Source organism: Phaethon aethereus (assembly GCF_964289735.1).
Source record: "Phaethon aethereus genome assembly, chromosome: 3".
In the NCBI taxonomy this organism is placed as follows: domain Eukaryota; kingdom Metazoa; phylum Chordata; class Aves; order Phaethontiformes; family Phaethontidae; genus Phaethon; species Phaethon aethereus.
Genome location: NC_138576.1, coordinates 24,002,962 through 24,017,470, shown reverse-complemented (window position 1 = coordinate 24,017,470; position 14,509 = coordinate 24,002,962). Strand labels below are relative to the sequence as shown.

Genomic DNA, 14,509 nt, shown 5'->3' with positions numbered 1-14,509 from the left:
AATCTAGCATTTAACATGCTCATGTGAGAGGTAGGATGACTAGGTCTAGTCTCTTTTTCAGTCTGTTTACCTAGTCAGACAAAGTAAAAAGCACTTCCAAACGTAGGGAAGATCAGCTTCTTAGTGCACTGCCCTTGTCAGAGAGATGGGTTCAAACCCCCAAGGGCAGAGAGGACAGGGAAGGGGAATGTTGCTCTCCTGTCTCCCAGATGAGTGCTCCAACCTACTGTAACTGACAGCTTGTAAATTGACTTCTCATTTCCTCTGCTTTTCATCTGTCTCAAAAATAAACCAGTTTTTGAATCAAGTGAAGTATTTGTTTGCCAGACAAAACAATGGAAGGTCTATGTCACTTAGATGAGGAAAAAAAAAGGGGGGGGGGGGAAAGCCCTGAGATTAAATCTGCTCTGAAACTTTTCATTTCCCCTTTTTTTTCCAGTTTGTCTGCTGGGGTTGGGGGGGAAGTAATTAAAAAGCCAGAACAATTATTTCCATATTTTCCACACTTAAGTTCAGAGGCTGTCAGCGACTCGGCACTGGCTGTCAGCCATGACCCCAAACACAAGTTACAGTCCCAATACTTGTGCCAAACACTTTCATCCAGTTTCTCTAGTGAAGATTTTGCAGAGTGCCATTTCTCCAGGCCACCCCTCATCCAAGCTCCCCTGTCTCCCACGATGCTCTCTTTTCTCTGCATTTATCCTAGAGACTAGGAGAAGTCACAAGAGAGGAGGGCTGCATCCAGGACGTTTGTATCACCAGTGTTACTTACCATTAGAAGAACTCTTTAGTGGAAGCTCCTTAGCAAATTACAAAGGTTCATCTAGGTAGATAAATTGACTTTTATTGAACCTGAATCACAGAACCTGATCTGAAAAAAACAGCACTGCAAACACTCAATCGTGTATTGTGTGACAGATTGCGAACAATCTCACTGCAGCCCAGTCTATTCGAACATTTCATGATAAGCATATATTGAAATGTTTTCCTAGCAGAACATCACCCATGGAAGAATTCTGTTGCTCATTGTGGGTAGAGGAGAATCAAAGACATAATTATCTTAAGTGACTGAATTGTATACATGTCTTTTGGTAATAATTTAAGCTTGCATCTTGACCTGTATTGTAAAGAGTAAAATTAATGTCGCAAGTGCCACCCAGTGACTGTGATTAACCATAATTTGCATTCTTTATTGAAAGTCAATAGTCTGCATGCTACCAGCTGTGAAAATGTGCAATAAGCAATAATTAAACAATGAAAGAGAGTAAACAGAACTAGTTAGGTGTGATTTGGAGCAGTGAGTAGCAAAGGTGACTTTTGAAGTTTTATTAGCACAAAGCAAGAAAAACAAAATACAACCATGTGACCTATGCTTCGATGAGAAAACAGAAAACATTTGTAAAAGCCTACTAAAGATAATGTCACACTATAAAACAACAGTATCACTACTAAGTAGAGACTATCCACTAGACTTACAGGATCAGAGGCTTCAAAACCAAAGGGGCTGTGTGTGGAACACAGCAGGAACCATCTCTGAATATGTATCTAACTGCAGTTTACTGCCTTTACAGATGCGACATTTGTTCTCAGAGGGTTCTGGGGTGGTTGGTTGGGGTTTTTTGGGGACGGTGGAAATGGAGGTTTACTGTAGGTTTGTGCAACTTGTCGTTGCTTATGGGAACCTCTGGCAGGCGTTTGGCTTTTTCGTATTTGCAAGTCCCACCCTATTATATGTATTCAAAATGAGATTGTTGCATATGTCTGCAGCACCATAGCAGAGCTACCACCCTAAAGCAAACTCCTAAAAGCTCAGTTTCCCTTTGGACATCACCAATTAGTTACGTGTGGGAATACTTCAACTACAGCTCATGTATTTTGTTTTGTTTGTTAAACATAGTGTCAAGCTTTACTTCTTATTGGATTTTGCCTTGTCCTCAGGTTTGAGGACTTCTTCTGATGGTGGTATTGGCCTGGGTTTAGCAAGCTGGCCAGGCTTAATTTCAGGCATTTTTTCACCATGTCTGTACACACTTACAGTGACATCCACTGTTTCGCCGCCATACTTGTTCTTGACATGGATGCTATATTTGCCTGAGTCTTCTGAGGTCACTCCCTTGATTGTTAAACTGGCATATTTCCCTTGTTCCAGTGAAAACACATAGTGCTCATTAAGTTCAAAGACTTTGTCATTCTTGAACCAAACTACTTCAGGATCAGGATTTCCAAATACGGTACAGGTCAGATTCAGTGTCTGAGGGAGGGAAAAAGAAGTAATTTTGAGGATCAGTCAGATTTGTTTAACCAGAATATTCTCAGTATTGCTTTCAGGCACTTCTTATTCATAGTTAATTAAAGTAAGACAGGTATCATGTTCTTGAGGACTGAAAAGTAGTTCCTAACTTTCAGGTTTTTTTAATTCAGTCTTTTCACCATCTTACCAGTGACTGTGATGCAGAAATAGCTTCAGGGTAATGGTGTCTGAAGATGGTAAGTTGGACTGTCATTGCAGTCCTGCCTGCAGGAGACTTCTGACAACCAACTAGTCCGACATGAAGTGCAGGCAATGATAGGTTTAAAAACATCCTTGATGTTTCCCTATACACAGCAGGGAGGAGAACTGAGCAAATCTTTTCCGACCAAGGCCTCCTGAGGTTATTGCTTGAGATGATTAAAAAAAAATAAAATCACTTAAAAATAGAGTGCATAACATGAATCACTGGACCTTGATTCCAGGTGCTGCTGACTAGTAAAATGGAAATATTTAATGAAGAATAAATAATGCATAAATGTTGTAAAAGTGTTACACACATGTATAACATATCCAGAAAATAGCTGAAATGACCTAGTAGGCCATCCTGGCAGTTCAGGTATTTTTCAAAGACTGAACTGAGATTGAAGAAGCCCATAAAATGTTTATGGTCATTTTTCCAAATTTTTATATAGTTATGGCTGAACCCCAGTTTGTCCACCATAAGTATATGCATGTAAACTTTATGTATTTATGTACAGTGATGACAGAAAGAATGAAAGAATCATGTGAGAAGTTGCACTAATTAGTGCCTACTTTGTCCACCTTTGCTTGAAACTCATTCTGCCCAAAATTCTGCCCTAGATAATTAAAAGTCACCTTAAGAATTTCACATACGCACCATTGTGGTAGGGAAAAAAAAAAAAAGAAAGAAAAAAACCCAATGAACAAGCCAAAACTGATAGTTTTTACCAGAATGCTTCTTTATATTCCCTCGCCTCCATATTCCCCTTCAGGTTTCGCCAAATCCTGACCCAGAGGGAGCAGAGAAAGTCTCTCTGTGAGCACCCATGCATGTTTTTGTGCAATGTTTTTCTTGAGTGATGATGACTGAATAGGTGTGATATAACTTAGAGCAAAAAATAAAACAGGAAGAAATTTTAAGTGATCAAAAGTGCTCTAAGTTCACAAACAGAAGCAGACTTGCATACTACATGCCTCCAAAGACAGAAGGGAATGTTGAAGGAAGGTTTGTATGCTCTGGGTACAACCTAGTGACAACCTGAGTGTGTGAGTACTCTTAAAGAAGTGATACGATGTAGGATGTAATGTTAACTAATAGCCTATAGGAACTAGCTTTACTATATACTATTTAAAGGAGTAAAGATGCAAACATGAAAATAAATTTTTGGGAAATCAAACTGATGTGTAATAGCATGAGTTTAAATCTTACTGTCCTTTCTGTAACTCAGGCAACTTTTCATGACTATTGCCCTCAAAAGTAACCTCATTTAAGAGCAATTAATAATTAATTAATAATAATTAATCAAGTCTTAACAAGTTAATATCAAAAACTTACCAGAGAAGAGATATATTCCACAGTCATTTTAGATCATTTGGGCCTGTTCTAATATATTAAATTATAGATGTGTCCTAAATTCATTTATACTCTCTTAAGAAGCACTAGTAAAACTGTATTGTGTCCATATATATGTGTAGTTGTAATATTCCATTGCATGAGGAAAACTCTCCACCCTTTTTTTGTATTTTTTTATATAGTTACTTCTCACACTTGTACTTACACAAGTCTTACATGGTACCTGTTCATATTTAATTTAAAGGTGATGTTAAAGTTTCACTTCTTTGTGATCTATTTTGTTTTGCCTGACTTCAGGAATCAGAGAGTTTCTCTTCACACATTCTGTTATTTAATCCTCACCTGATTAGGTATCCTTTGAAGCCTTTTACTTCTGGAAATGCACTATGTAGCATTTCCTTCACTTAGGGTTGAAGTTTTAGGGCATGGTTGTATGAGGAAACCGCAGCTAGTCTGTGCATGCAGTCAGGGATGACTCCTCCGAGCTGCTTCCTTACAGTTAGACAGTTTTAAGATGTTGGTCATAGAGTGGCTTACACCTAACCTCCTAAAAGACTAGCTTTCTTGTTGTGAGGTGCTTCTGTCTACCACAATAAGAAGGCACCTCATGTGAATACTCATTAGAGACAAAGGAAGGAATGGGCCAAGAGGAAAAACATCTCTGTCTGGTCCAGAGTTGAGCAGCTTTCAGCATCCACTGCAAGGACCACATGTTCCCCTCTCTCTCTAAAGAGACTGCTCCTGGATATCCAGAAAATGGCCAAGTACACAGAAAGTTGGAAGAGTTGTGTGCAACCTCTTACTCAGGTGATAAGAAAGACAGTATCCACACAGAGCAACACAGCCATGGTCTCACAAGATGCACTTCATACAAGAGATGTGAACAGCTGATCAACATGGTCTTGATAGCCAGCAGAAGGTAAGAGTCACTTTGGCTCATGAGCTGATCTGCTATAGTCAGTCATAATGAAAGTCCATCTAGCTCTTTTAGAGGTCAAAGGCAACTGCTTACATATATAAAAATAGAGGAAGAATAGTGTGATCCTGTTCCCTGTATACCTTCCTGCTTTTTGCAGTTTGGTGGCTTTTAAACTGGTTATAAGCACAAGTTGTATCGAGAACATTGTATTTAATGGCCCCTGCTGGACTTCCTTTCATGATATTGCATGTTTTCTTTTTTGGACCCAAATCTATTTTTGCCTAAGGTACTAAGGCACAAATTAATTATGAATCATTTGAAAAAATACTTACTTTTGATTCTTTAGAGCCTGTAATGACCATGTAATTAGGCATTTCCTAGTTCTTGTGAGAAGTGTTGGATAATAATTTCCAGATACCTCCTCTGCACCATGCACAACACTCCAGATTTCTGTTTGTTGTTTTTTTTTTTTACCCTGTTTTCTTTCAGTAATTATTCTTCCCAGAGTGAAGATCTAGTTTCTCCCCATAGGGAAGGACAGGGCACCCAAGAGAAAAAGATTTGCTTCAGGACAAAGGGACAAGAACTTTTTATCTGTGTGGGAAGGATGTAAAGAGTTTGTCTTTAATGGACTGAAGACTTGGATGCCTAGAGTCTGGAACACACCCCCAGGATGGAGAGACCAAAATCCAGCACTTCCTTGTACCTGTGAGGACTAACAGCAGCTCAGACTAATAGTCTTCTCCTTCTATCTTAGTACCCAGCAAGTTTGGGCTGAAGTGGCACGAGATCCCGCACCACCACAACAAAAATCCCAGTGAAGGGCATCAGTCAGTCAGAATCACGCAATTTCACCTCCACTAGTCAAGCTAACCTAGGAAGGGACTTTGCAAAAATTTACCAATTTTGGCTTTGTAACTGGGCATTTAGTTATTACTGATATCAAAAAATATGTGTACTCACTGACCTTCAGTCTCCCGTAATTATATATTGTAATGGGGCTAGCTGCTAATATATAGGAAGAAGGGAGAGTTTAACCCCTTGGTGGTTAAACCAGGTGGGTTCTTTACCCTCCACAACAGTCTATGCCTGGAATGCTGGAGAATGGGACCTAATTTTTGTTTCTGTTATACTGGTTCTCAGAGAGTAGCTGCTTCCTCCTGCTGCTTCCATTTCTTGTACAGGGCAGGAGTGGACTCTCCCCTTGAACTGCTCTGCTCAGTACGCAGAGCTGAAAACCAGCCCAGATTTGAGTATGTAATTAACTCAGAGCCTCTACATAATCAGCACAAGACCAGCTCCTCTTGACGCTGACCTTGCTTGCCTAAGATCTGAAGCAAGCTGTATCTCCTCTGACTGTAGAGTCAGCTTACGGTAGCATATGTCTCAATTAAATGACTACCATTAGGTGGGTTAAATTATCCTCCTTCTGCTTTCAGCTTCTTTGAAATCATCTGCATTCCCTCCCCTTTTGCCATCAAAGCAAACCTCTCACCAGTCAGCATGATTCGTTGACAAAAACTGTCCTTACCTTCCCATCCATGATGGTAACGACGTCAGGCAAACCACCAATGACTTTACCACGATCTAGGATTTAAAGAAAAATATATAGACCATGTGAAATTTAGACCTCAAGATTACACCTTTCTTAATGATTTTATAATTGTGTCATATTAGTCACAACTTTTGTTTGGATTTATCTTAAAAAAAAACTTTAAAAAAAGTTTAAAAAGTTAAAAAAAACTTTAAAAAAGTTAATTAAATAATACAGTTTTTGTGATATTTTGTGTTATTTCTTTTTAATGTATTTTATGGTCCCTTCAGATTTTTTAGCAGTGATTGTGCCATAGCATTCCAAACTGATACTGCTGAACTTGACAGTTTGTGCTTTGGGCACAGAGCAAAGCAAGGAGGATGCTTTTAGAATCTTGGTGGTATCTAGGATCTAAGGAAAATTTGTTCTGCCACTCCGTGGGCAGAAGCCTCTCATCATTACCAGGTGAACTGATAGCAACGTGCCAGAATTCCTACAGCCCCTAACAGTAGGGGTTACCTTCCCCACCATCTGTGTCTCAGCAAGCACTGCCAATGGGCATTAACAGGTAATTTTTTACTTAATGGGTAGATCTCAATATTCAGTATCATCAGCAGCTTTCAGAGTCAACACCTGCATGTATGACACCCAGAAGCTTACACTGCACAAAACCTCTGCAGACACAAGAAGATACAGTGGAGCCTTGCAAAATGTGTCAAACTTTTAGTAGGTTTCCATTGGAATTAAAACCAAATAAATCCACAACTTACTATTATTATTCCGATATTATGTGCTAACAGGGAATTTCTACAGACACAGCACTCTGAAAGCTATAGCAGCATATCGTGATGGATACCTTAAAGAGAACACTAGACTACATTGTGGAACACCTTTGATAAAATGTAAAATAAACTTACTCTTCTCAGCAAAAGCAGCTGCCCTAAAATTGTTGAGGAAGAGAGGAAGAGAAATATATAAAGTTATTAATGAAATTATTAATAAAATATTTTTCTGTAAGTAAAGACACTGTTGTTACAGCATCAAAATGCAAAAGATGTAGCACTTACTTGAGTCGCTGGAATTCCGCATATGCATCATCAAAAGCTGTAACAAAATAATTGAGAAAGTTATTGTCCTTGAACATAGCTTGCACTTGGGGCTCATTATAAATATTTAAACACATACCCATGTTAAAACTCTTTTAAAACCCATACAGGGTTACACAATAGAAAACCAGGAAACCGAACCCCTGAAACCCAAGGCCACTGGTGGTGAAAACAGATATAAGACTAAAAAGATCATAACAGTTACGCAACTAAACTACAACTGGCTCTGACCAAAAGCTGTCTGGGTTTACTGTCTTTCCTCTGATTATTGCTAGTAAATTCTGCTTAATTGATGAATAGTTGCCATGTAAGTAGGGTCTTATAAGTATACCTTGCCCAGACAGATCAAGCGTGCGTTTGTAGGATTCCTTGTCACCAAAGATTTCAAAGGTGTAGTTCCCCTTATCCTTTTCAGTGGGTTCACATATCTGCAGCCAGGCAACATCCTCTCCACCTCCAATCTTCATCTTTTCACCAGAAGAAATCTTAGATTCTCTGGAAGAAAAAATGAACAGAAATGAGTTGGAACATTCTTTTCGTGTATATTCTCCATAGGAGAGAGGAGAGGAGAAAGTTACAAAGGATAACATACTATTCCTAAACTACGGATAAATTGCAACTAATAGGAGCTATTTCCCAGAAGATTATTTTTTTCCTAGTGCGGTCTTGGAACACTTTGGAACCATTAGTATGAGCTTTCATTCCAAAGACTAATTTGTTCACTCTTATTCTCCTTCTCTCCACATACACAATCACCTGTGTTTACATCCATATGTACATACATGTCTGTATGCGAAAACCATGCATGACTTTAGTTCTGTACACTTCATACACACTAACATAGAATATATCAGAATAGTAAACTAGAGGCAAACAACTTTTTCTGATGAGGAAAAAAAAATCTCTACCTTTCATTAACTTCAAAGATTGATTAAGAAAACAATAAAAGATTTGCATAGAATTTACTATTCGTGCATCTTTTCAAAATACATCTGTTTTTTTAAGAACAAGACAAAAAGCAAATTTCCTAACTTCAGACAACTAATAAACAAGTCTTAAAAAACAGCGTCGTTACATTGATTTATCATCACTTCCTAAGCTAAAAACATAAGAAATGCCCTACTGATTCAGATCAGGAGTTCTTCTGGTCCATAATCTGTCAAGAAGAGTGGAAATAGAAAAAGCTATTTAATGAGAGCACGTGAACCAGAACACTTCCAATGCTTTGAAGAGGGGTTTCATCTTTCACTCATTAACTAAAGAAATATTTATTTTCATCCTTCTTCCCCAAGCATCTTTAGCTGGATTTTTTATTAGATGAACTCAGCATTAGCTTCTCTTTGGTCAGTTATTTTATTTGCCCAGGCAGGGCTGATTTGGCTTCATTGCTAAAGAGTTACTTTGATGAAGAAAAGGAATTTTTATTATTTCTCTTTCTATAAGACAACTACATTGAGCTCAGTTTACCAAATTCAATACCTGGATAGAAACTACTATATATTAGAAAATACTACATATAATATTCCCCACTGTGCCATGAGTGGACAATGCATACTGGCTTTAGGACTTGTATTATGTTCCATACTACAGTATAGTGGATAATCCAAAGCTAGCTAGAAATTTACATAGTGTGTTTCATGATGTGCAGACAATAGTAAAAAAAACATGGATTGCCTAGCCTTTCACTTTTTCCAAAAAATTCACTAGAACCTCATTTAAAAGAGCAGGAAAGTTTGAACAGGCTGGGGGAGGTTGGTTGGTTTGTTTGTTTGTTTGTTTTAGTCTTCGTTTTAACTTCATCAACTCTGGCTTATAATCATTGTATTCATGAAAGAATTGAAATTTTATTTGTTCTAAATCTGTGTTCAATGATCTTCAAGACAATCAATGTCTAAGATATTGTAAAATCTGAAATATTGTGGAGGTGAGGAGTCTGTATGTAAATATAAATGTGCAAGCTGATATTTCCATATTAGCCATGTAGCATTCTCTAGTTTTATATTTCTATGAACTGGATGGGAGAATGGACTTTTAAAACTCAAGCAGATATACTAAAAGGCAGAGGGAAAAAATTTTTTTCTTTTCCTTTCCATCATACTAGTACCACATTTACTGAAAGAAGGAGCAGGACTTACTGAATACAAAGCCTGAGTTATGAATACAGCTGCACACCCTTGCACAATTGTTCTCGAGCTCCCTGAACCTGATGATCACTGACATTTTCTTGTGTTCTTGTCTTCATAGAAATCAAGGGTGGCACAGCATTGCAAAATTAGGACAACATGCTGATAAAACAGCCTCTTCCTGTCCAAGTCAGACCAGCTCACTGTGTGTCATTGTTGTAGGCCATCAAGGAATGTAAAAGTTGAAACCACTCAAAGAGTTTTAAAATCCTGCCAAACCTTACCTGTGATTTCAAACAAATGAGGGCCTGACATAGCAAAGCATTTGAACACACATTTAACTGTGAATACACAGATGAATAGAGTGCCTCCACAGTCAAAGATTAATGTAACATGAGGGTGGAAAATTATTGGGAACTTTAAAGCTCATTTCTGGTTATATTTTCAGCTCTGAAGGCTATTCTCAAAGTATCCCGTGCCCCACAGACTATATTTTCAAAGAGGAGGAACAGAATTAAAATATTTTGAGTTACTTAAGACTGTATCAGTTTGGAAAAAAAAAATAAGCTCCTTTCTTAATACAGGCTTTTATTAAATTGTGAGAGAATACTCTTAGTATTCACCTAGTACTGGAAGAGAATTTCATCCACTTAAGGAAATGGGCAGCCCTGAAGAGAAAATTATGCTCAAGTATTTTGCTATCTTTGAACCAACCAGATAATATCATGGAAAACAGTCTTCTCTTGAGTAAGAGGCTGGAATACTGTAGATTCATTTTTTCCTGGCTGTTACAGCCCTCCTGATAGGTGTTGGACAAGTTTGTAATATTTCTTTTACTGCACGTACTATTTATGCAAAAAGAGAATATGAAGTGTCTGGACAGAGAAATTCACTAATGTGGTGCAGTTAGTAAATAAATGCCACAGAATAGTAAAAAATAAATCATAAAGACAGCATTTTTTCTCAAATAAAATTGAAAAAATATTCTCATCTACCTGTGAGACCAGTTGACTTTCATTTCTTCATTGTAGTACTTCAAGAAACACTGGAGCCTTAGTCCTTCCTCAGTGCAAAGGATCTTCAGTGGAGAAGCTGACTTACCTACATAAAATAGAATATATGCAGATCAAACAGGATAGTGGAATGAACAGGAAACAGTCAAATGGACTACTTGTACTGTCAGGACGAAAAAAAAATTCAAGATCTGGGCTATGATTCTCAACTCCAAGAAAGAGACAATTGTTCATGACTCTTAAAGGAGATCCGCTGATTTGTATCAGGTGAAAGTTCATTATGAGTTTATGGTTTTATTGTCCTATACAAGCATTACGACTAGGAAAATCCATTGTGAAATAATAAGCTCGTAATGTAACTGCCGTGAAACTTTAGTGTCATGATTCTAATTGCACAAAAATTTTATTCTTGTGCAACCCCTGTTCTTTCAGTGGAATGACTCCCAGCTTCTCACTAGGACCAGGACCAGAATCTCGTTCTCTCTCTATCAAGGTTCAGTTACTAATGGGAAGTAGGAAGAAAATTATTGCTACAACATTGTCACAGTATCTAAACCAAACAAGCCAGGTGGAATAATACTTTGTTCCCTTTTAATACTGTCAATTAGCAAGGTCAACTGCCTATTCAGAAACGTAATAACATGTCCATAATAATATAAGCATCATGACTCTCAGAGATTTCCCACTTAGAATAAAAATTGTCTGCCTCAGGCTCAGGTGACTTAAACATAAAAAATCTACATGAAAATCCAAGGCAGCATTTACTTACCACTGACTCTGCTCAATGCCAGAATTATATCATCATACACTGCCAAGAAAAAAAAAAAAAGAAAAAAAAAAAAGAAAATGTACCATCAGAGTTCAGTCAGAATATAGTTTTGTTATGTTCAGTTTAATTAAAGCAATATGGAAAATCTTCACATCCTTAAGCAAAGAAAACCATTAAAATCGCAACAGGTGTATGGGACAAATTGGACACTGTCTGTGTACAGCATATGAATTCTGTGCTGTGTCACTCAGTATCTCCGCTGTGTGTGGAGTCAGCTGTCTGCTGTCAAATCTTTGTCTTTGTATACCTCAGGCCAGAAATGGTAAAAGGTCATTAAAACTGGATAGTTCACATTCAAAGGAGAGAGCAGGGGAAAGAGGAATTATCGCATTCTGGGTAAAAACAGTTTTCACTTGCTCCCTGTAGGATAGCATTTGTCAAATGTAAACCCCTTTGACAGCAAGTTAAAGAAAGCAGGTATCATATCGAGCTTTTGAAATATCACAGAGCTGATGGGTTTGCAGAAGGGGAGACAACCCTGGAGACAAGGACAGAAGAGCGGGGAACTCGTTCATAGCAGAAGAATCCTATTCAGTGTCACCGTGTGAGATGGAAAGAGAGAGAAAGAAAGAAACGCCATAATCTGAAGAATGTATATTCAAGACTGAAGAATGCATATTCAAGGCTGAATAACTTTTTTGGATAGGGAAGACATCAAAATGCATGAAGTTCAGAAAATACTACTTGTGTATTTGGTCTGTATTGATCTGTATATGCACATTTTTTGTCTCTGTTAAATCGTGATTCAATTCCATAACCCTCTGCAAACTCAAGTATGCTTCTGCTGGCATGTTGACATCAGGACATGAATTGCATATTAAATATACATTACATTACATTACAGATGTCTGGGAAAGTGGGGCTATATTATCTACACTGTCTAAATTACATTTTTTTTCTGAAAGAATAATGGGCAGAATTTATGCAGAGGAAAAATGCCTGAGAGACTATCAAGTGATGATACAGCCTTCTGAAGTAAACCACAGCTTAAGAACTCAGTCTGAGAGTCAACTTTTCCTCTTATTTAACATACTTCCTCAACTTGCTGAAAAAAGGTGTTAAGAACTTTGGTAAACTGAGTTAATTTTTGAACATGTCTTTCTCCCTCTATTAGGAACAGGCAAAAAATATTCATTATCTGGGGCAAATGTCTATATGCAGGTGGGATGAATCCAGGTTCACTTTGGCCTAGTTGGTGGGACCTAAGCAAAGAAGCCCAGGGGAGGTCTTTACCAAAGCTGAGTAAAAATCATTCATGTTGGCAACAGATCAGTCTTTGCTATAGACTCAGAAGTAAACTAACACTATCTTACTGAACAAATTTAAATATGCATAGAATCACAGTAGCTCATTGTGATATCTGATACCATATGAAACCTTATTTAACTGCCTGTTGTAGCTGCATTTTAGATTAGATTTTCTTACCCCTATTTGCATCTATATTCATTTGAATGCCAGTGCACACTGAACTTGAACCAACCTGTCCCATACAAGACGCAGTCTTCCAGGGCCTCATTCATGCTAAACTTCTCTGTTTATCATTTACATTTCAAAGCTAACTCCACCATTGTCCTGCTTTTGGCTGGGATAAAATTAATTTTCTTCCCAGCAGCTTGTATGGTGCTGTGTTTTGGATTTGTGACTAAAACAGTGTTGATAACACAAGGATGTTTTATTTATTGCTGAGCACTTCTTGCATGGAGTCAAGGCCTTTTATTTCTGTTCCTCAGACTTCCCCACCAGCGAGAAGGCTGGGGGTGCACAAGGAGTTGGGAGAGGGCACAACCAAGACAGTTGACCCCAGTTGGCCAAAGGGATAACCCATACCATATGACATCATGCTCAGCAGTAAAAGCTAAGGGAGGAAGGAAGAGGGGGGACGTTCGGAGTTATGGCCTTTTGTCTTCCCAAGTAACCGTTACGCGTGATGGAGCCCTGCTTCCCTGGAGATGGCTGAACGCCTGCTTGCCCATGGGAAGTAGTGAATGAATTCCTTGTTTTGCTTTGCCTGCATGCACAGCTTTTATTTTACCTACTAAACTGTCTTTATCTCAAACCATGAGTTTTCTCCCTTTTCCCTTTCCAATTCTCTCCCCGCTCCCACTGAGGGAGAGTGAACAAGTGACTGTGTGGGGTTGAGTTGCCGACTGGAGTTTATCAACAAAACAGTTCTACAATTTTATGAACAAAATAAATCTCAGTCCCCACTGACAGTTCCACACCAACATATTCAGCACTTTGGTGCTTTAGGATTTTTTGTAGCTATTAAAGCTTAACAAATTTGAGAGAGAGCTCTCTACAAAAGGTCTTACATAAAAGGGCACATCTGTCTGATTAGAAACCTACTTCATTTCTTGCCTGTCAGAGTGCTAGAGATTAATCATTACAATGCCCAGTGTCGCCCCTCCTAAACTGATGATCTGCAGTTCAGGCCTCTATAACATAAGAAGAGAATTGAAATGCAAAGGACCCCAAAAATGTTCGCTAGCTTGCTATTTGCAAGGATAGATCTTTTGACACTTCTTGAGAATATGGTCCAGGTGTCTTTGTCCATGGCAGCGGGGCTGGAACTAGATGATCTTTAAGGTCCCTTCCAACCCAGAATCATTCTTTGATTCTATGATTCTGTGAACATTTGGAGATCATAATTTCAATACAGTAAACTGAATGTTACCTTTTCCTGATAATTCAAGAGTAGATACATCATGACCTCTATCATCTGATAGTGTCGCCTTATAAACTCCTTCATCTTTGCGAGACAGCTACAAGGAAAATACAAGACATTTACTGACAAACTTGGTAATAGTACAACATTTGCTCAACCCCTGCATGATTTTCTAAATCAAACAACATACATTGGTACCGCAATCTGGTTAAATAATCTTACCAGAGATTAGATGGAAAATATGAATGGATTGTGCATGCTTTTTTAGGGAGCTGTAGTTAGTTCTTAAGCTTAAAACATATTCTGACTTTGGCCTTGAGAAATCATGTTTTTGCCTCTGATCCAAAAAGACAAACAAGATTGATCCTGGTCAGTAGAAATTGAAAGTAGTTTAGCAAGATATAACAGAAGGTAACTTCAACCCACACACACTTTAGAAATTCAATTTTCCTTCAACCAAAATGATTACTTTTTT

The 14,509-nt window shown here is 38.1% G+C and overlaps 1 protein-coding gene across 1 annotated transcript in view; it reads right to left on the bottom strand.

Annotated features, from left to right (window-relative positions):
* Positions 1 to 1,906: 1,906 nt before the first annotated feature.
* The window catches only part of MYOM2 (myomesin 2), a gene marked incomplete at both ends in the record, with an annotated part of 72,291 nt that continues 59,688 nt past the window's right edge, over positions 1,907 to 14,509 (bottom strand). The window contains 8 exons of the mRNA XM_081997409.1: positions 1,907 to 2,251; positions 6,296 to 6,351; positions 7,216 to 7,238; positions 7,366 to 7,402; positions 7,736 to 7,899; positions 10,523 to 10,628; positions 11,310 to 11,348; positions 14,044 to 14,131. Coding sequence (XP_081853535.1) covers positions 1,907 to 2,251; positions 6,296 to 6,351; positions 7,216 to 7,238; positions 7,366 to 7,402; positions 7,736 to 7,899; positions 10,523 to 10,628; positions 11,310 to 11,348; positions 14,044 to 14,131 — 858 coding nt within the window. The remainder of the gene's footprint in view (positions 2,252 to 6,295; positions 6,352 to 7,215; positions 7,239 to 7,365; positions 7,403 to 7,735; positions 7,900 to 10,522; positions 10,629 to 11,309; positions 11,349 to 14,043; positions 14,132 to 14,509) is intronic.